Raw genomic sequence first — 19,999 nt, 5'->3', positions numbered from 1 at the left:
ATTATATTTCAAATGAAAAGTCCCTTTTTCTGGATACTGTATTTAAAGATTGTAATATCACCATAAAAAATGAATGCACATGCACTGGTGGGACAGTTCTTTAGACACTACATGTTTACATGTGATAAACATTCACAAACACAACTATGGTCACAGTTCCTATAACTTCCAATAAGGTTCCTGCTCACCTGTATGAACACGCCATAGTCATGCAGCAATAAACTGCAAGACATTTAAGACAGTGCTACAGGGAAACAAATTTCTCTCCAAAAATTTAATTCATAAGCAAAAGTTTTCATATGGTAACCCAACTTTTGTATTAGTAGAACTGAATTAAAATCACTAGTTAAATCACAATGCAAATAGTATTATGAATACATATTTGTATTGCAATTCATATATGAATACATATATATTGTATTGTGATTATTCAATATTTTGATATAACGGTTGTGAGATATGTTTATTAATAAGGTATGAGTTGCGTTCTCATCATTATCAATGGGTGGTTTTAGAGAAAATTAAGTCTTTTCAAATCAATTTTCTTCCAAGTGAGAACCTCATGGCAGAGCAATAATTCAAAAAAGATCTTACAAATCAAATAGTTTTATTCTGAGCCTCCTATGAACACTAATAATTAGAAGTTACTGTAAAGCATTTAAATATTTACCACTGTTTAACAACTGCTTTGTGAAAACCTTTAACTCCTTAGATAATATTCAAAAGACATATTTCCTTCCACAATTGTTTTTATTGTAAAGTCTGGAGGTGGAGGGGGCAATCTTGCAGCATTTTTTAAACACCGGATTTAAAACAAGAGGAAAACACAAATAAAATGGTTTACAAAACAAAAAAAGAAGATCTGTACAAGTTCACACTTCATCTTAGAAAAACTCAGCCAAGCCCAGGGTTGTGATTGCAGCAGCCACACTGAGGACCTTTCGGGGAACAAATGAACAGCTGTAAATCAGCCAGAACTGTGGAATAAAAACATGTTGATGTGCGTGACGAAAGCAGTCCATCCATAGGCTCCATCAGGCTGTGTTACGAGATGACTGCAGAGGTCACAGGGTTCGAAGGGTCAGAGTTCAGTGTTTGCTCTTCTTACTCTTTTTGTGTGAGTGATGTGGTGATCGGGATGATGACCTCCAGGATTTGTGCTGTGGTGATGGTGATCGAGAGCGTTTTGACTTGCGTGGTGATCGGGATCTTGTTCTTCATGGAAGACAAAGAGTGACAGAGGATAAACTGAGTGGTACACTTAATATGGTAACATGACCAAGAACAACACAAAGTGACAAGCAAGTCAATTATAATTTTAAGTAGCTGTGACCACAAGCATCAGGATATTTCTAAAGTCAGCTGGTTTCTCTTTCTGTAGTGCTGTGCTGGGTAACCTCACACTTGTATAGACCTTATGCGCTAGAAAAACAAGTTTTTGCGGTAGCTCTATAGCATTGCTGTTGAATTTAATGCTCGAAGCAGATGTCATAAATGTCAGTAGACTGGGAAACTATTTAGTACATTCATATACGCTGAAAAGGGGGGAGCTACATATGGTCTATATCAGGGGTCGGCGACCTTTTCTGCATGATGTGCCATTTTTAATTTTTCTGGTTAACCACTGTGCTGTTTTTAACTTCCTATTCATCAAAGAATTCTGAAAAAATAAAAATAGTAATGTACCACGGTTTCCACAAAAATATTATGCAGCACAACAGTTTTCAACATTAATAACAAATTTTGCTGAGAAATTTCTGAATGATCACGTGACACCAATATTTTAAAGTGTATAACAAGAGAAAACAGTTATTTTAAATTGTAATGTTTCTCAATATTAATGTTTGAATTTTTGATCAAATAAATGCAGCCTTGATGAGCATAAGAGATCATAAAGTGTAACAAATCCTTCCCTCCCGGGTCAAAATTGAAATACTATAACACTTGATTTAAAAAACAAACAAATAAAAAACAAATTGAAAGTCAGTTTCAGGTCAAAATGACCTGAAGAGAGGATGTGGGTTTTTAAAAAACATTTCAAAAAAATCTTACCAACTCCCAACATTTGAATTGTAGTCTCTGTTCTGATTGGCTGTAAGTGTTTTTGGATTTTAGTGTGAATAGACAAATTACTTGTCGCTGAAAACCTGATGCATTGTGCTTGGTCAAGGTATTGCGAATAACTGTTTCTGAATGATAATGGGATGTAATAAACTGTGTGTGTGAGATGAGTGCATACCTCTCTCTTCTCTCTTCTTTGTCTCGACTCCGTCCTCTACTCCTATCTCTGTCCTCACTCTTTCTAGTTTTTTCTTTATCCCTTGTTTTACTCCTGTCCTCCCCTTTATCTCTCCGCTCGTCTTTTTTGGACCGGTCTTTCTGTTTTTGTGAATATTTGTCTCTCTTTTCCTGATCGTCCTTGTCAAACTCCTAAAGAAACAGTGACAGAAAGAAAAACAAAGACATGAATAATAAGTGAGTTTACCGATTTACCAGAAGTAATTTTCTACCAGAATTATATGCTTATGAGACAGCAGGCATAAATAATACATATACACTTTGCTGATAAAGAGGTCAAATGGGAATATTTACCAGCCAAAAACATGTCTTGGTGGTGACCAGTTGTTTTGCATCATTTAGCACAATTGGAATGCATACTGACCAATCAGCCACAATCTGCATATTGTTTAATTCTCGATTATGAGAGTTTCCGTGTGTAGTACCTTCTGCAGCAGTCTGTTTCTGTAGTGTTGAACTTGCTGTTGGAGAGTCATACTGGACTTCCTCTGTCTCTTACCCGACTCCAACTCATCCTGGAAATTCATCACCTTCACCTACAAACGCATAACCGCACTTTTATACTACCTGGCAACACAGTTAGCTCTAGTGCCATGTCTGTGAGTGTGTGGGAGAGAACGAGACATAAAACATGGGTGACTGACTAACCTCAAGTTCTCGGAGGCGTGTCCTTTTGCTTTCAGACAGTTCAAAATTTCTCAGAGAACTCTTAAACTCCGCCCCCTCATACCTGCTAGGGCTGTCAGCTTCATCACTGCTCATATCTGAGTTACCATCATTCTCCTTCAGGCCACTGCATGCCAAAGACAGGACAGGAAACAATGAGGTCACCCAAACTAAAAGAGTGGTGTATTTTCTAATATTTCCTGTTCATAATTCATGTTTATAGCCTGGATTTACCCAAAAAAAAAAAAAAAAAAACCTCTGCCAACTTACACATGTATGTACACATAGGGCTGTGCAATTAATCGCATTCGATTGTTGTGCGCATCTCGTCAGTAAAGACGGTCCCATGATTAGTAGTAAATCAGCATCACCTGCTTTCAGATTGAGCGGCTTTCACTACACAGAGCCGTATTTCACTGACAATTAGGCAAAATCGCCCTCATAATCGCAGATGATTCGCATTAGATTTTGAACGCGATATCGCCAAATTTGTCAGTGAACTATGGCTCTGTGTAGTGAAAGCCGCTCCATCTGAAAGCAGGTGATGCTGATTTAGTACTAATCACAGGACCGTCTTTACTGACGAGATGCGCACGACAATTGAATGCGATTAATTGCACAGCCCTACGTACACATTAACAAAAATAATGTTTAGTGGATAGTCCTTATAAAGAAAATGGTAAAAGCAAGCATGTGATTTGATGAGGCTGTTGAAATGCTCCAGTAATTTGTCATGTGATGAAACTAAATCACCAGCTCATCGCAGAGAACAGTGAATAAAATCAACAACATCCAGCAGTCTTACCTTGAATTCACCTCTGTGTCCGAGTCATTCTTGGCTAAAATGATGATAAAAACAGATTAAAGTTTGCGGCAGGATGCAGCAGTTAAAAGGAATATACACAGTGTCCCTCTGAATACATACAAAAGATGTATTTTCTTAATGATCACTAATACAATTCATGGAAAGATGGCAAAATTTAAATGTATTAAACATATACTTAGTGAAATATATGTCATTAATATCTGTAAAAGAAGTAAACCAGCCAATTTAGTTTAAATGAAGGATTGCAGAAATTAGTATTCTAGTACTAAATATTTCCTTCTTGGCACTGAGTATACAAGTTCATGAAAAATGGCCACATCTGTCCTGTTTAACTCCTGGAGGCCCTGGACTGTTGCTCAACTCATCTCTACAAAAGAGTCATGTTTTACTACTCATGTTGTGATTGTACCTGAGGATTCAGAATCTTCCACCTTCTCCCATTTAGACAGTGCAACAGCGGGTAAAGTCTTATCTGAGCCCTCATCAACTGGATCAGACAAAAACAAGCACAAAGAGGAAATATTTGTAACTTAAATAAAACCAATATAACAAAATCCATATGGTAGATGTTTTAACACTTCCACTGTGTTCAGTTTAGGAAATTGGCTACAAATAGCAGTAACAATATAATTAAAACAAGATAAACTCCCAACGACCTCAATGCCCTTCTACCTACATGGCACACCATCAATATCGTCTATTGGGTTTCCTAGGGGAACACCGTCTATGTCATCCACCGGTACACCATCTATAGAGGACGGATCCCAGGTCAAAGGTGATCCATCAAGGTCATCAAGGGGTGCACCATCAATTTCACCTCTCTCTAGAGGAATACCATCCAATGGGACCCCATCTAGATCAGGAGATTTGGGCTAGAGAACAGGTAGGTAAATGAATATAGTACACTTTACAGATCATATACAGTTTATTTATAGTTTTTTTTTCCTTTATCTATTTGCCACAGCTCACCTCTGCTCTGTCAATGACTTCCTCTCCGGGTTTAATAAGCCCCAGGAATATATTCTGCAGTTGGATCAGGAAGGAGTCGGGATAAACTGCCCAGTCTTCCCACGCACGAAAACATCCCATGACTCTTTGCTGCAGATAGAGAGAATTGAAAGAGAGAAATTTAGACGGGGAGTGGGATCAAAGATCTCTGCAGGGGAGGAGCTCAAGACAGATGACATGCTAGAACAGACTGCTCCCACCTTAAACTGCTCTGCCTGGAGCCGGGCCTGGATGTTCCGATACGCTTCACTGATGTCTCCAAATATCTGCGGCAGCTTTGTCTCAAAACTATTACACAGCAGGACAAAATAGAAAAAGCTTCAGACTTCATCAGAGGCAACATCAAAGTTTTTGAAGTTTCGATTGTACTGCAGTAGCGACAGATTATTTTCTGTATTGTGGCACAGACTATCAAAAAGAAAAAATGTAGGGTGAGGACTTAGTTCGATTTAATGGTTACTGATTGAATAGAGACAGATCTGAATATGAGCTTGCAATAGATCTTAAGAAATCAGGGGAGATAGGAGAATCAGAGATATTGCCCTAGATTATTCAGATATGATTAAAAAAAGTCCAAAAACATTTTAAAAATTAAACATGCATGGATGAATTGTTCATGATAAGATCAATAACATGCATTTAGAAAATACATTTTTATTATATCTAATTTTTTTTTTTCAAGTGAAATAATCATGTCATTGCTGTAGGTTTGAAAAAAATTTAAAGACACTTAAAAAAAAAAAAAAGCACAAATACAATAAAGAAAAACATCAAATAAAACTGACTCACAATTTACGGTAATATGACGCATTTGCAACTTTGGCACAGGAGTTGTAGAGGATGTCAGATATTAGATAAAGTCTGGCGATCTGCAATATACAGGAGACAAAATGTCCAAAAGTGTAAAGAAGGGCTATGCAACAAACTCTAGAATGTGATTTGTGAACTCCAACTTTGTACAACTGTAATTTTACATGTACCTTCTTCTGCAGTGGTGTGTGTGCTATAGACAGAGATTCAGTGATGCAGGAGACGACCTCCTCAGCAGCCTCCGCTCTCTCCAGGCAGAATAGCATTGCATCACCGATCTCATCCCTGCGAGGAGTCAGCCCTCTTAGCAAGGCCTCCAACCTCTCTCTGTGCCTGAGACACAACAAACACAGTCAATATGCACATACATTACAGAACCAAACATATGTGGGCACCCAAACATCACAGGCCTATGTGCATTTCATTTCAAAGAAATCAACGTCCTACAACATCTATTTCTGTCGGAGAGGAACACATGTTTACTCTGCCTTCAGGTGCCCTTTCTTTGGCTCTTCCTCTTGAGAAGGGAAGGAGCTCTCTTCTGGTTCCTCGTCACCATGGAGATATGGGTTAAGAAGAGGTGGCTTCCACAGAGAGCCGCCCCGGAACATTCTGAAAGGTGACGTTCTCCATTTATTTGGGTTCTCTCCCTGAAAGAAGGACAGAGACACAGAGAAATGTTTAACAGATTTCATATAGATGTGAAAATTAACTTTATTTTTGAGAGTAAGACTGTGTCTAGCCACGAAAGTCAGTGGATCGTTTTACCTGTAGAATGGAGTAGAGTTTCCATCTGTAGTACACATGCTCCTGACTTTTATTATCAAATAAAAACCTGCAACAATAACCAGACAGTTACATATGACATTCAAAAGTCTTAAAATAGTTTACTAAATATTTGCTCACCCTCTAAACCTGAATAAGTGACAAAAGAGACATTTAACAGAATGCTGACTTTGTTCTTTTCCAAGCCACAAAAGTGAATGGTGGGTGACTATCCCAGAAATGTCACCGGTTCTCATAAAAGTTAAATATGTTCATAATATCAAACAGCACAATTGAGAGTAAACATTTCTGAGCCTTAATATCATTTGGCTTAGACTACTTATGTGTCATCCGGGTTACATTCACGTTGTATGAAAAAACGAGAAATGGAACATACCGCCTAATGTCTCCTTTTGTGACGTAAAAAGAAAATAATTCTGATTAAGAAGATGCAGGTGAGTAAATAACAGAATTTTAATTTTAAAGTGTCCTATTCCTTTTAAGGTTAGCGTGAAATGAAAATCCACCCTTTATCATATTGCGAATTATTAATTAGTTCATGTTTATTTTCTCATAATTATTAACCAGAAATCGCAATGTAACAAGTAGCAACAGATCTTCTGTACTGTGAAGTACAGTACTGTGTGAAAATTCTCTAGAACAGAAGGTTGAGTTATGACATGAATTATTCACAATATTACCAATAACATGCATTTAAAATTTCTATTTCATGTAGAGCAAGCTATCTAAGAATATTAATGGTTCAAATATTCTGTCACAAGCAGAATACACTTCACATACCTGAAGTCAGGGTTGTTCTTTTCTCTGCTCATGATGATGGCCTCAAACATGGGTCCCTCTCTTACCACAAACTCAATCATTCTGTGTATCAAGCCCAGCAGGTTCCTATCAGCCACAAAAGAGATGGATGAGAGAATGAACCAGGGCACTCTTTTCTTTTCTCCATTTTTCTCCACAACTCCATAATAATCCCTAAAGCCTTACCATGTCAGTTCTATCTTTTTCTTCTTTCATTTTCACTGTCTGGCAGATTGAAACTTGTATTTTGCTCTGTATTTTCTGTCCACTCCAAATAAGATTGCTTTCTGATGTTACCATGTCCCTATGAGACCGTTAAGGGAGTGTGTTTTAGTACAATGTTAGCTTCTAACGTTAGAAAAAGGCTACTGTGTGGTGTTCTACATGTTTTCACAGTAGCAATTACTGGGTATAAAATTATTTACTGCAATTGTAATAACAGACTATAGACGTTGCTGATGTTGCTAGAGGTGGGTAACCTCAAGGTATGTAGGCTATATGTATCTGGTTCCATGGTTACGATCTAAGATCAATGATGTCTTAAAGTATCTTTCTAATGAACTAACCCAGTGGTTCTTAATCCTTTTAAGCGAGTTTCATGAATTGAAGCAAGTGTGTCAGATAAGAAAGACATTGAAAATGTGCAGAGCGGCGGGGTCCCCAGGACCAATATTAAGAACCTATGAACTAACCATTGTGATTAGGTGTCAGACTACCGGTGAGTGTGTATGTGTGTGTGTTTCAGTAGCAATGGTGTTTAAATAAATGGACAGAGAATGTGTACCTTTCTGTGGGGATTACCACTGTCACTACGGCCTCGGACAGAGTCTGTTCATGACGTCAAACCAAATGATGAAGATACAAAAATACAGTGAGTTTATATTTAAACAAACTGCAAAATATTCATGATTAATATCAGCAGCAGCAGCTAAACCTCTGGAAACATGCTCCGCAAACAGATGAGTTCATTTCACCGCTGCTTCTTGCTCTGTCTGAGGGACATTCTGTGTATTTAGAAACTTTGCTTTCTCTAACCTCTCTGGCTTCATATTTTATTCCAGCTTAAAGCTTATAAATCCAAACCGCATAATAAATCTAAAATAAAAGATACAATTCCCAAATTATCTGTGATGTGAAAGTACCCTGTGATTTAATATTTCGGTAACAATTTTGTATTAAATCCAAATAATCTTACTTGAATTGAATATTGTATTGAATTACTGCTAAAGCTAAAGGACTTGGAGGGTTTGGATTTGACATGTTTGGGGACCCACTTCTGACATACCAATCATAAAGTGATATGGAGAGACCAGCCAATTGGTCTTAACAGGATCTGCAAGTCTTAAAAAGCCAATCAGCTTGATGGGAATGAAATGTCTCGTTACACAGGATGCCCCCCAAAGCTAATGAACATTACAGAACTTAAAACTGACCAAGTATACCAAAGTGTTTCTGTACAGTGTTTTGGTTTCATCTGCTTTTGACTCACATCTCACATCAAATCAACCGAAATCACATTGTGACTTGACCTTTAAACATTCCACAAACAATGAAACAACCAAATTTCTCTGACAGTGCAGCTAAAGGTTGACTCACATTTCTCTAAATTTAATATATACAATCATTAAAAATTTGGGGTCAGTCCATTTTTTAACAGATTATTTAGTTCAGCAAGGACGCATTAAATCGATTACTAAGATTGATTGATTTAAAATAAATTATGTCTTTTTGAACTTTCTATTTATTGAAGAATCCTGAAAAAAAATTATCAAGTTTCTGCAAATATATTAAGCGGAAAAATATAGTTTATTATTGTAAGAAACAAAAATAATAAGAAATGCATCATTTCATCACAAGAATCAATTACAAATATAAAACGTCATTTTTAATAGTAATAATATTTCGCAATATTACTGTTTTAGTGTATTTTTGATCAAATGAATGCAGCCTTGGTGAGCATAAGAGACTTCTTAAAAACATTTTAAAAAATCTTACCAACCCCAAACTTCAGATGAGTAAAGAAAAACAACAAAACATTTGATTCAGATTCCAAAATGTATCTCTTTATTAAATCTTAATTCTCAGCCACAGTCTTTTTATATCAACCTAAAATCAGCGAGCAGTAATCTTCATTCCTTTCATTTTCCTACTTTTTTATTTGCTGAAAAAAGTAAACGTTTGTAATTCTTCATGCTCTCAAAATACCTTGCCAGCAGAAAATTTTATTTTTATAAATACCTTGACTTCAGCATACCATACTCTACTACACCAGGAGGCAGTGCATGTGGTTACCTTGTAAAAGTCTTCCTGTGACCGGCTGCGTGATTTGGTGAAGTCATTTCTGAAGCGGTCTCTGGGTTGGGCGTTGAATGGCAGCCCAGATGGTGGAGGGGGGGCAGTGGTCTTCAGCACCCCAATGGGGGTGTACAGAGGTTGCGGAGGTATACGTACTGCCTTCCCCCAACCTAGCTTCATTTCAAAACCCATTATTGTTTTACCTGCAAAACACAGACACCAGAGCTCAAATGTCAAAACTGTCCAACTAAGTATGTCTTTGGACAGACGGCAGTGTAATATTTCATTTACACTGGTTTGAGGATTGACGACGCCTCACCATCCAGTGCAGCCAAAGCACGCTCTGCATCTTTCCGTGTCATGAAAGCAACAAAACCACGGTTGGTGACTCTTGTTCTCTCTTCTTCAGTGCGAGGCCACATGATCTTCACACTGGCCAGAGGTCCGTATTTCCCAAACTCCTTACAGAGCATCTCCTCTGTCATCTAATGAGACAGTCAAAGTTTAGTAAATAAGAGTCTAAACGTACTGTGTAATTACAAGAGTGCCATATGGTCACTGTTAAACAGTCTGTTGGCCAGATTTTTCCATGGATTATACAGCAATCAGCAGGTCAAAATACTGCAGCCTCTCCTCACCTTAGGGTTGATGCAGCCGATGTACAGGTTTGTTGTGTTTGGCACTGCAGGATCATCATCAAATACTACAAACACAATACATAAAAAGATTTTTTAGGCTTCCACTGGGTTTCCAAAGTGAGATGTTTGTTGTGAGTTTGTCAGACTTACTTGATCGTCGTGTCAGAGGTAAATCCAGATCTGGGTACACTCCTCCAGAGTCACCTTTCTTCTTTTTATATCGCTCCTCTCTTTCCTCCTGTATTCTGAATGACAGATCGAAAAAAGACAGAACATATATATATTTATTTATTTATAAGGCGGAAACTCTATCCATCAGTTGTTGATTGCTGAAAATATACAAGGATGAATCATAGTACAATCAATAACATGCATTTAGAAAACAGATGAAGTGGATTTTGAGAGAAACACTGACTGTTTTAATTCCTCTTTAAAGAGCTCCAGATTACTCTTTTTCTTCTCCTCCACTTTCTTTTTAACGGTCTAGAATGGAAAAACAACAAAAATGTTAAGACTTAACTATTTAATTATTGTATTTTGTGATTCATCTTTGCTGATTATGGTGGTCTTCTCAACACGTTCCTTCTAACCCAGTCTTACCTCTTCAAAGGATATTAAGCTCATCTGACTACAGAAGACCGAAGGTCACTTACAGTTTTTTTAACATCTGCAGGTTGAACAGGTGAGGTATTCTCCGGTGGAGAAGTGAATTTAGAGGCGGGTCTGTAGAGTTTGCTCTTCTTCACCTCTGCGGCTTCTTCCTCTGAGAAATGAACAACAACAAAAACATGCAATCATAACTCACTCCTTCCTCCATTTTTTTATCTAACAGCTTAGATTTATAGTTTATAGTATAGAAGCCCACAATTCAAATTCTAAACTTTTTCCTGCAAGCAACATATAGGCACTAAACTCATACACAAAGTCAGCTTGAGCGGTTCAGCAAATCAGTAACCAGATCACTGGTTTATTGCGTCAGACTACAGAGATCTAGAAACACAGGTGCTCAAACACCCACACTAGGGAACATATTTTTATATTTCAATGAAACAGAAATTAGATCAGTTTTGTTACTGTAAAACTACATCTAAAACTAGTTGAAAAAGAGCTGAAATAAAATATTAATACTAGATAAAAATTGCAAAGGCAATATAAAACTGAATATAATAAAGGCTAATTCATACTATAAGAAAAGCACAACAACTTACCTTTAGTTGCATTTACAATGCCTCCTCGTACAAATGTCTTCACTCCAGTTTTGTCATTAGTGTCAAAAGAAGCTATAAATTCCTCAAAGACTTCAGCAGCTTTTTCTTCCTCCTGGTAACAGTGAGACAGAGAAATGTTGTACAAGACAACAACACAAAATAATCTTGGGTATCTCAAAGTGCTTACCTTTTTCTTCATTTCCTCTTGCTCTCTTTTTGTTAGCGTCTTCTTCACCCCCACTGATTTCCCTTTTTTGTCTGCCATGTTTCTAAAACACAGCATAAATGTACTGCACTTAGATCACTGCAGCAGTGTTGTTTATACAATTATGTAACCATATATTCATGATTGGGGGACTACATATAATACATTTAAGAAGCAGCTACTCAAAAACATCTAGTCTGGGGGACAGGACCCTGCATACCTGACAGATATCACAGAGCACTTCTTCACTTAATGACAATCTAATACTAGTAAAAAGCCATTTTTGCATGTCTTGATCTAAACCGAGACTGAGGACAGCAGGATGCAGGACTTTGAAGATGCGAAGCAGCACTGGCTGTACAGTCATGGACAAAAGTTTTGGCAGTGACATAAATTTTGTGTTTTGCAAAGTATGCTGCTTCAGTATTTGTAGATTATTTTTCCACATGTTTCTATGGTATACTGAAAAACAATGATAAGCATATAAGTTTTAAAGGCTTTTATTGGCAAAAAATATAATGAGTAAATATTTACAGTGTTGACCCTTGTTCTTCATAACCTCTGCAGTTCGCTCTGGCATGCTGGATATTAGCTTCTGGGCCAAATCCTGACTGATGGTGATCCATTCTTGCCTTATTAGTTCTCGGAAGAAGTCACACTTGCAGGATGTTTTGACACCATTCTATATTCATGGCAGTGTTTTGGGGCAGAATTATGAGAGAGTCCACTCCCTTGGTTGAAAAGCAACCCCACACATGGATGGTCTCAGGATGCTTCACTGTTGGCACAACACAGGACTCAGGGTAGCGTTCACCTTTTCTTCTCCGAACAATCGATTTTCTAGATGTCCCAAACAGTCGGAAGCGAGCTTCATCAGAGAAAATAACTTTGCACCGGTCTTCTGCAGTCCAATCCTTGTACTTCCTGCAGAATTTCAGTCTGTCCTTGACGTTTTTCCTGGAGAGAAGTAGCTTCTTTGCTGCCCTTCTTAACATCAGGCTGTCCAGACGCTCTCACACCAACATGCTGTCATTCCTGAGCGAGCTCTGCACTGCTGGAGACATGATCCCACAGCGGACTCCTCAGGAGGAGACGGTCCTGGCACCTGCTGGACACTCTGGGACGTCCCGAAGACTTCTTCACTGCAGTCGAACCTCTCTCCTTGAAGTTCTTGATGAAATGGTTCATGTGAGGCCATTTTGATGCAAAGCGATGATGGCTGCACGTGTTTCTTTGGAGGTAACCATTGCTAACAAGAACACAATGACTGGAAGCGCTTCTTCCCTCCATCAGTCTGCTCTTACAATCTATTTATTATGTGTGATTTTACCTGACTCGTACTCATTCACACTTTCCCATGTGCTGCTGATATGATGAGAAGTCAATTAATGTTAGCTGGTCATTTTGTGTCAGGATCAAAAAACTGAGAATTTTTTTTTTGTTTTGTTTTTTTGGCCAATGAAGCTTTTAGCAATTATTTAAAATGCATCTGATCACACTACACAATAATCTAGAAACATTGTGAATGAACACCACAACAGCTTAAGCAGCAAACTTTGCAAAACACAAAACTGATGTCACTGCCAAAACTTTTGGCCACTAAGTTACTGTATAAAGTTATAACATAATCTTTCAATACTCATAGACCTGCTTGTGGTGATGTCTCCATAACTCTTTCTGCGACTGACTCCAAACCTAGTGAGCTGCCTAAGTTACCTAGACAGCGTTCGTGAGCATCACGACCCCCCAAAAGCTGTCTATGTGTGCAGCTCACCAGACTGAAACAGACAGCCCGTGTGTGTGTGTGTGTGTGTGTTAGCGTGCGGGCTAACGTCTCTGGTCCTCCTGGCCTCGTTCAAACCTCAGACAACCTTTTGCTGTCAACTGTATTAACGCCGCTGGAGGACGCGATGAAGACATATCTGATGCTGCAACCTGTTGCACATCTGTAAACAATCTATATAGCGACTTACACAGCTCTTGCGTTGCAAAAACGAAACCGTTCGTTTGTTGTTAATCCGCCATTTTGAATAGACTAGAAATGGAAATAGCGGAAAAGTGACGTCGCGTGATAAACACCAATCAGAGCTCAGAACGCCTCATTCTGCGACTGCAGCGGATGCTTGTGTCTTCCGTCTATGGTGTCTCCAGTCGCTTGTCTGCTTTTGTATGTTTGCCTGGGTTAATAAAGCATTGATATTAAAGATCAGAATCAGAAAGAACTTTATTGCCAAGTGTGCTTACACACACAAGGTATTTTCCTTGGTGACAGAAGAGGGCAAGGGGGGTTTCTCCTGAAGTCCTCATCTCCACAGTTCTGAGCATGTTAAGCTCCAAGTTGTTAAAGGGATACTCCACTCCAAAATGAAAATTTTGTCATTAATCACTTACTCCCATGTCGTTACAAACCTGTAAAAGCTTTATTCGTCTTCGGAACACAATTGAAGATATTTTGGATGAAAACCATGAGGCCTGTGACTGTCCAATTGACTGCCAAGTAAATAACAGTGTCATAAAAGTATGAAAGAACAAAGTCCATAAAAGTATGAAAGACATCTTCAGAATACTCCATCTGCCATCAGTGGTTCAACTGTAACGTTATGAAGCGACGAGAATACTTTCCGTAAGCAAAGAAAAAAAAAAACTTTATTCAACAATTCCTTTGTCAACAACAGTCTCCTCTGTGTCTCTCCATATCACTATATGCTGCGTATGCTCTTCTGTATCATGACTGTCGTGTCGTCTGCAAACTTCAGCAGTTTGACAGAGGGGTCTATAGAGGTGCAGTTGTTGGTATAGAGGCAGAAGAGCAGTGGGGAGAGCACATACCCCTGAGGAGCGCCAGTGCTGATGGTGCGGGCGTTGGAAGTGAATTTACCAATTCTCACTAGCTGTTGTCTATCTGTCAGAAAGCTGGTGATCCACTGACAGATAGAGCTAGGAACAGAGAGCTGGGTTAGTCTGGGCTGGAGGAGTGTTGGGATGATTTAACTGGAGCTTGTATTAATGACCCTTATGAAAATGAACCAACTTTTATTGAAGTGAAAGTGTAGTAACCACGTTTGTTTGGTGTATTGATTACCAGTTTTACTACAAATACCATGGTTAAACTATGGTTAGTGTAGCAAAACCATGGTTAATTTGTGGTTACCATGGTTTAACTATAGTAACTATGGCAATAAAATGAACAGTCTTCAAGAAGTGGCCTGAGGTTAGTCATTGCAAAGTGAAGGATTTACTGTTAGCTTCAACCTGAGGTTCATTTTGATAACATCATGTGAGACAAAACAACCTCTATGACAGGACTTCACAGAATTCATCCATTGTTAACATTTGCTCATGTCTGTGCCCTTGTTTTCTCACCAAAATGATGAAAGGGGCTAACAACATGAGAACAATTATCATTTTTAACAAAAAAAAAATATATTGATATTTTTTAAATAGATAAAAAAGGAAACATCTTTAAAAGAAACATCAAGAATGAAACATCTGAAATATCTGTATGTGTTAATAAATAGCCAGTTTTTATATTGGAAATTGGTGAATACCACTTGTAACATGGGATAAAAATGTCTCAATATCCACTAAAGTAGCCAAAGACTCACCAATTTTTGCATAAAGGGATAGTTTACCCAACATGAAAGTCTGTAAATTGTGACAGAATTTAAATTTTTAGGTGAACTATCCCTTTAAGCAGCATGTCCAAATAAACAGACAGACCAGACAGACATCACAAAATAATTCTCCCAAAAATAAAAACTGTTCATTGTTTGGTGTTTATTGATATGATGATATCAAATGTAAACAACTTTTGATATATATTTTTTACATTTTGTTTAAAGTATAGGATTCAGTTTTTATCGCTGAGTTTTCCTTCTAATATCAGAATGCAAAACAGTATTTACACTGTATGAGGTACTTTTTAACATTTTATTTTTTCATAACCTAAAAATGTAAAAACCTTCATCATATAACAATCAATAATTTACATTTTCTTTTAAAAAGGACATTTTTTTTGTTTGTACACAGCAATAAAAACCCCTTATCCCGCTGTCAGAAATGTTACAGATATTAAGTTGAACGACATTATTACAGTAAACAGTGATGCACCAAAATTATTTTTTTTTTACCAAAAATGAATTTTTCAGTAAATACTATTACTTCATAAAATTGAATGGATGTAATTCTAATCACTGAAGAGTTACTGTTCGATCGGCTCCTCTTGATCCTCCCCTCCCTCTTCTCAAGCCTCTTCCTCCTCTTGTCACACCAACCCCTCCTCTTCCTCTGCCACCCCCCATAATGTTTCCTCTGCCTCTGTCTCTGCCACCCCCCATAAAGTTTCCTCTTCCTCTGCCTCTGTCTCTGCCACCCCTCATAAAGTTTCCTCTTCCTCTGCCTCTTACACCACCAATGTTTCCTTGTCCTCTACCTTGTCCACCCCCAACAATGTTTCCTCTTCCTCCACCTCTTCCACCTTCTCCAACAGCTCCTCTTCCTCTTCCCCGGCCTCGTCCTTGGCCTCTTAACCTCAGGTCAGTGAAACGGTCATTAAGGTATACGGCAGTCTACAAAACAAAATAAAACAGAGCCTATAAAAGCTGAAGTGTTTAAGTTTAATCATCCAAGTTTACAAAAAATAATACAATTTTGCTGTTTTGACACACTTAGGGCTAATAAAATGCAATAAATGTCTGACTCCCCCACTGTACTGGATATACAGGCTCTGCTGGAAGGCTGAACTCACCTGGTTAGTAGTTGCTTTGTAGTTAAATTGCAGATGAATCCCCTGAAGTGAAGAAGTACTGGCTCCTCTAGATGATCTGCCTCTTAACACTGCCCCACCCCTCCTAGTCTGATTAGACGTCTTCCTGATGGATTGAAATGAGCGAAAGAGAAACAAAGAAAATGTATAACCAGTGAATGAGAAGGAAGTGAGAAGGTTGATTTACTCACACAGCGACAGGTGCAGATTTAGCATTTGGCAGGGAAACTGTCAGCATGGAGCCAGATGGTGCTGTTCTTCGACTTCAGTATGTGTGTGTGACAAACACAGAGAGAGAGAAAACGAGCGAAGACTAATAGTTTACACACCCTGAGATTATGTTTTGGAATATAGAGTCATCTTCTTATGTAAGTAAAACTCACCTTCTTATTGTCTGATACTTTTGTAGTTTCTCAGCTCTTTTTGTAGCGGCAAACTATAGTAACAAAGACAGGACACAGAAGTGAAGGTCTAAAATATATTAACAGCAAGGTCAATCCATGTATAGGTTTTGTATAATGTGAATGTTATTTATATTTATTAATAAAGATTGTCCTTCTTACCCCTCTGTCTAATACAAATGGTCTTCCACCCCTTTGTCCTCTTGTTGAGAATGCACCCCTACAACAACAACAACAGCAAACAAACAATTATTTTAAACTGCAGACTGTGCTATGGTGGGATTATGGATATATTTGGAAAAGTTGAATGTTATTTATAAGAAGATTTTGTTTTTTATTTCACAACCCATAAGGTAATGGGTTAACAGGAGCATATTTTCTGTAGTCTGACAAAAATGAGGTACAGAGTTTACCAGATGTCACCCAACACATTTTTTTTTTTTACCATTTATTGTTCTGTGGTATTTTATATATATTAGAATTTTAATGATTTTTAAATCATCCAGTCTCTTATGCTCACCATGGCTGCATTTATTTGATCAAAAATACAGTAATATCGTCAAATATTATTATCTAAAATATTATTACTGCAATTATTATTTAAAATATCAGTTTTCTATTTTAATGTATTTTAAAAAGTAATTTATTCCTGCGATGGCAAAACTGAATTACAGCAGTTACTACTCCAGTCTTTCACAAGTCTGTCACATTCTTAAGAAATCATTCTCATATGCCGATTTGGTGCGTAAAGAAATATATAATCAGTGTTGAAAACAGTTCTGCTATTTTTGTGGAAATATTTTTTCAGGATTCTTTAATGAATAACTGTTTAAAAGTCAATAGGGTTTTTTATTCATTAAGTATTAAGAAATGAATAAATCTATTCAGCAAGGAGCAATTTCTTAATACTTAATGAATAAAAAACCCTATTAACTTTAAAATGGTAGTGTATATCTCTGCTTTTGTGTGTCTCTCTACATTCTCTTCAAGGTTGGAATTTTTTAGAGATGATAAACCACAGCTGCATCATCCTAAGCTTTTTTTTTTTTTAAGAAAGAGACTGGCCATTTCAGCCTTGGCTGCATGGAAATGTTTTCTATCACTTCTCTCTTCTGCATCTGTGACTTTCAGTGTTTATATTTATGCAGATATTATGGCTTCAAATAGAATCTTCAAAGAGACTGGGCTATAAACTGGAAGACTATTTCCCATGAAAACCAGTTCTCATGAGTTCCTGTGTCCAACTTCACCACTTCTGTTGACTATTACTATTATTATAGTTTATTTTATTATTCAGATTTTATGAATGATAATGTTAAAAGAGAGAAAAGAGTGTAGAACCTGCTCAGTCCGCCTCCTCTTCCTCTACCTCTTCCCCGTCCTCTGAATGTTCCCCTCGATGTGAATGTGCTCTGATCAAACTGCTCACCAGTCTTTGATGAACAGTAGAAACATTGTTGGAAAATAAAAATCTCCTTATTATGCAAAATATTAAATTAAAAATTCAATTTAAAAGTAATCTGTGCTTCAATTACTTAACCTTATTTCAGAACCAGAAACAATACAATGATTGTTACCGTGGCAGCAGCAGCAGCTCTATTTAGTGAATCCCTTCTCGAAATCATGCCCCTCCCAGATCCTCTTTGTCTCCTTAAACCTCTCACCCTGCCAGGCCCTGTGAGGAACTTACAAGTCTTTATACAGTTTAAATGAAGCATTTTTACCTTTTAAAACAGATCAGGCAGAAGTCATATGCCAAACAGTCCAAATGTATCAGCTGTAAAAAAAAAAAAAAAAAAAAAAAAAAAAAAAAAAAAAAAAAATGCAGGAGATAAGAGAGACTTAAGTATCAAATGCTTGCCTTGGTACTGCTGCGCTCCTCGTCTGAGTCCCCTCTGTTGCTGCGGAACCTGGTGGAGTTTCTTCAAGACGTTGTTCCTGTTAACAGCACGTTTAGTTTTAGCTCTGTTGGCAGCTCTGTTTGCCTTCTGTTCCTTCTTATTCAGCTTTATAATGTCGTCTGTGAAAACAAAAGGAACAAAGTATTATACCTCTGGTTTATTTTAAAACGGCCACTGAACGAGCAATCATTCATTTTAAAGATCAATGATATGAATGATATATTAGATAATATTTGAATGTTACTTGTTTGAGCTAAATAGGGAAAGACTTAAGTAGTCATTTGCAGCATATTAAGGCTCCTTATGTCCTAAATTTATATTTGTTTATCTGATGGGTGGGTGGGTTTTCTATTCAAAACCCCTCTCAATATACCAGATATGCATCACAAATCGACAAACAACAACAACAACAACAAAAAAACCTTAAGAAGCATCATCTTTTTTTACATTTGTTGACTAAACAATGAAGGTCTGTGTTAATATGGCTGGCTGACTGCTGCTAGTCATAGTGTGGCTACAGTACAGATAGATGAAGGTTTTATTTTACTTTAATTGTTACTTCATTTTTTTCATTCAGTCACATATCATTTCAGTAATTTATTATAATGCTAAACTCAAGGTAGATGCTGTGCGTGCACGAGCACGTTGGCTGGCAGCTGTTGAATGTATGTGACAGCTGAGCGCTGTTGCTCTACACGTCAACACAGAAGCGAAACCGACGGTTCCTGCCAACTCATCCAAATCACAATGACTTTAAGTTGATGTCTCGCCTCGCAATTACTAACCTAATGACAAGTCGATTTTGTCCGAGGTTGAAGCGTGAGGCTCCTGCATTTGCTCTGTACTCTCCATTTGAATATCATTCTCGCCCATTTCGTCTTTCAACGTCGTTCCGCACGCAAAAGTTTCAGAAGCGTCGTGTGTCTCGCAAACGCCAAAGTATTTACACTCGGTAACTTCCAGAGGTATGTCAAAGCAGAAACACTAATGAAGTGACGAACTATGAAACTTTTTAAATTAACCCGGTTTCAATGCTCTTTCTTGGTGTTTATTTGTGTCGAGTCCTAGCAGCGTGACCCAGCCCAGCAGCGCTATGAATCTGACGAGCAATGTGACAAGAGCTCCAAAATAGCGCTGTGTCTAATCCCGGTAGGCAGGTCTTTCCAAGGTGCTTTACACACAACACAACTAGCGGCAGGAATTCAATTCTTAACTTTTTCCCCCTCATTTATTATGTTTATCATAATCACAAAACATGTTTTATTCTTAATTATTTTACAGTTAATCCAAATTTCTTTCCTCACCCCAAATGTTCCGATTTAACCCTCATTCATAATGCGGGACAAATTTGGGCAAAATCATTATTTATTTTTTAAAATAGTTTCCTAAGCTAA

The 19,999-nt window shown here is 37.6% G+C and overlaps 3 protein-coding genes across 8 annotated transcripts in view; 1 reads left to right on the top strand and 2 right to left on the bottom strand.

The window, feature by feature from the left end:
- Positions 1–731: 731 nt before the first annotated feature.
- On the bottom strand, positions 732–13,666 carry LOC109090149 (U2 snRNP-associated SURP motif-containing protein-like). The gene is made up of 24 exons (XM_042724333.1): positions 13,512–13,666; positions 11,521–11,602; positions 11,334–11,445; positions 10,779–10,888; positions 10,541–10,608; positions 10,276–10,370; positions 10,126–10,190; positions 9,807–9,972; positions 9,485–9,690; positions 7,977–8,020; positions 7,175–7,279; positions 6,377–6,443; positions 6,092–6,258; positions 5,779–5,941; positions 5,588–5,667; positions 4,999–5,086; positions 4,760–4,888; positions 4,467–4,662; positions 4,200–4,277; positions 3,770–3,803; positions 2,947–3,091; positions 2,724–2,834; positions 2,240–2,430; positions 732–1,215 (listed from the first exon to the last, which is right to left on the bottom strand). Exons 2-24 carry the CDS (start codon positions 11,596–11,598, stop codon positions 1,089–1,091), a joined length of 2,625 nt encoding a protein of 874 aa, XP_042580267.1. The 5' UTR covers positions 11,599–11,602; positions 13,512–13,666; the 3' UTR covers positions 732–1,088.
- Positions 13,667–15,295: 1,629 nt separating this feature from the next.
- Positions 15,296–19,772, bottom strand: si:dkey-17o15.2 (H/ACA ribonucleoprotein complex subunit 1). Of its 2 annotated transcripts, XM_042724346.1 has the most exons (9): positions 19,391–19,771; positions 18,566–18,724; positions 18,282–18,379; positions 18,046–18,137; positions 16,867–16,924; positions 16,687–16,739; positions 16,495–16,566; positions 16,286–16,409; positions 15,296–16,106 (listed from the first exon to the last, which is right to left on the bottom strand). In XM_042724346.1, exons 1-9 carry the CDS (start codon positions 19,476–19,478, stop codon positions 15,729–15,731), a joined length of 1,122 nt encoding a protein of 373 aa, XP_042580280.1. In that variant the 5' UTR covers positions 19,479–19,771; the 3' UTR covers positions 15,296–15,728. The 2 variants fall into 2 exon arrangements, with proteins under 2 accessions (XP_042580280.1, XP_042580281.1); XM_042724347.1 differs by lacking the exon at positions 16,495–16,566 and having other exon boundaries at positions 19,391–19,772.
- LOC109090172 (leucine-rich repeat and calponin homology domain-containing protein 2-like) overlaps positions 16,523–19,999 on the top strand; it is a 78,198-nt gene continuing 74,721 nt past the window's right edge. For all 5 annotated transcript variants that reach the window (XM_042724337.1, XM_042724339.1, XM_042724338.1 and 2 more), the window contains exon 1: positions 16,523–16,671. The gene's annotated coding sequence lies outside the window, so the exon portion shown is untranslated. The remainder of the gene's footprint in view (positions 16,672–19,999) is intronic.

This window comes from Cyprinus carpio, chromosome B5, assembly GCF_018340385.1.
Source record: "Cyprinus carpio isolate SPL01 chromosome B5, ASM1834038v1, whole genome shotgun sequence".
NCBI lineage: Eukaryota > Metazoa > Chordata > Actinopteri > Cypriniformes > Cyprinidae > Cyprinus > Cyprinus carpio.
This window is presented reverse-complemented; position numbering and strand designations above follow the sequence as displayed.

Coding starts and splice junctions, on each gene's coding strand:
- LOC109090149 (XM_042724333.1), bottom strand. CDS start 11,598: ATGGCAGACAAAAAAGGGAAATCAGTGGGGGTGAAGAAGACGCTAACA. Junction 9,973..10,125: donor TCGGCTGCATCAACCCTAAG/GTGAGGAGAGGC, acceptor CTGTCTCATTAG/ATGACAGAGGAGATGCTCTG. Junction 2,431..2,723: donor GAAACAGACTGCTGCAGAAG/GTACTACACACG, acceptor CTGTTTCTTTAG/GAGTTTGACAAGGACGATCA.
- si:dkey-17o15.2 (XM_042724346.1), bottom strand. CDS start 19,478: ATGGGCGAGAATGATATTCAAATGGAGAGTACAGAGCAAATGCAGGAG. Junction 18,725..19,390: donor CAAAATCGACTTGTCATTAG/GTTAGTAATTGC, acceptor TTGTTTTCACAG/ACGACATTATAAAGCTGAAT. Junction 16,567..16,686: donor AAGTATCAGACAATAAGAAG/GTGAGTTTTACT, acceptor CACATACTGAAG/TCGAAGAACAGCACCATCTG.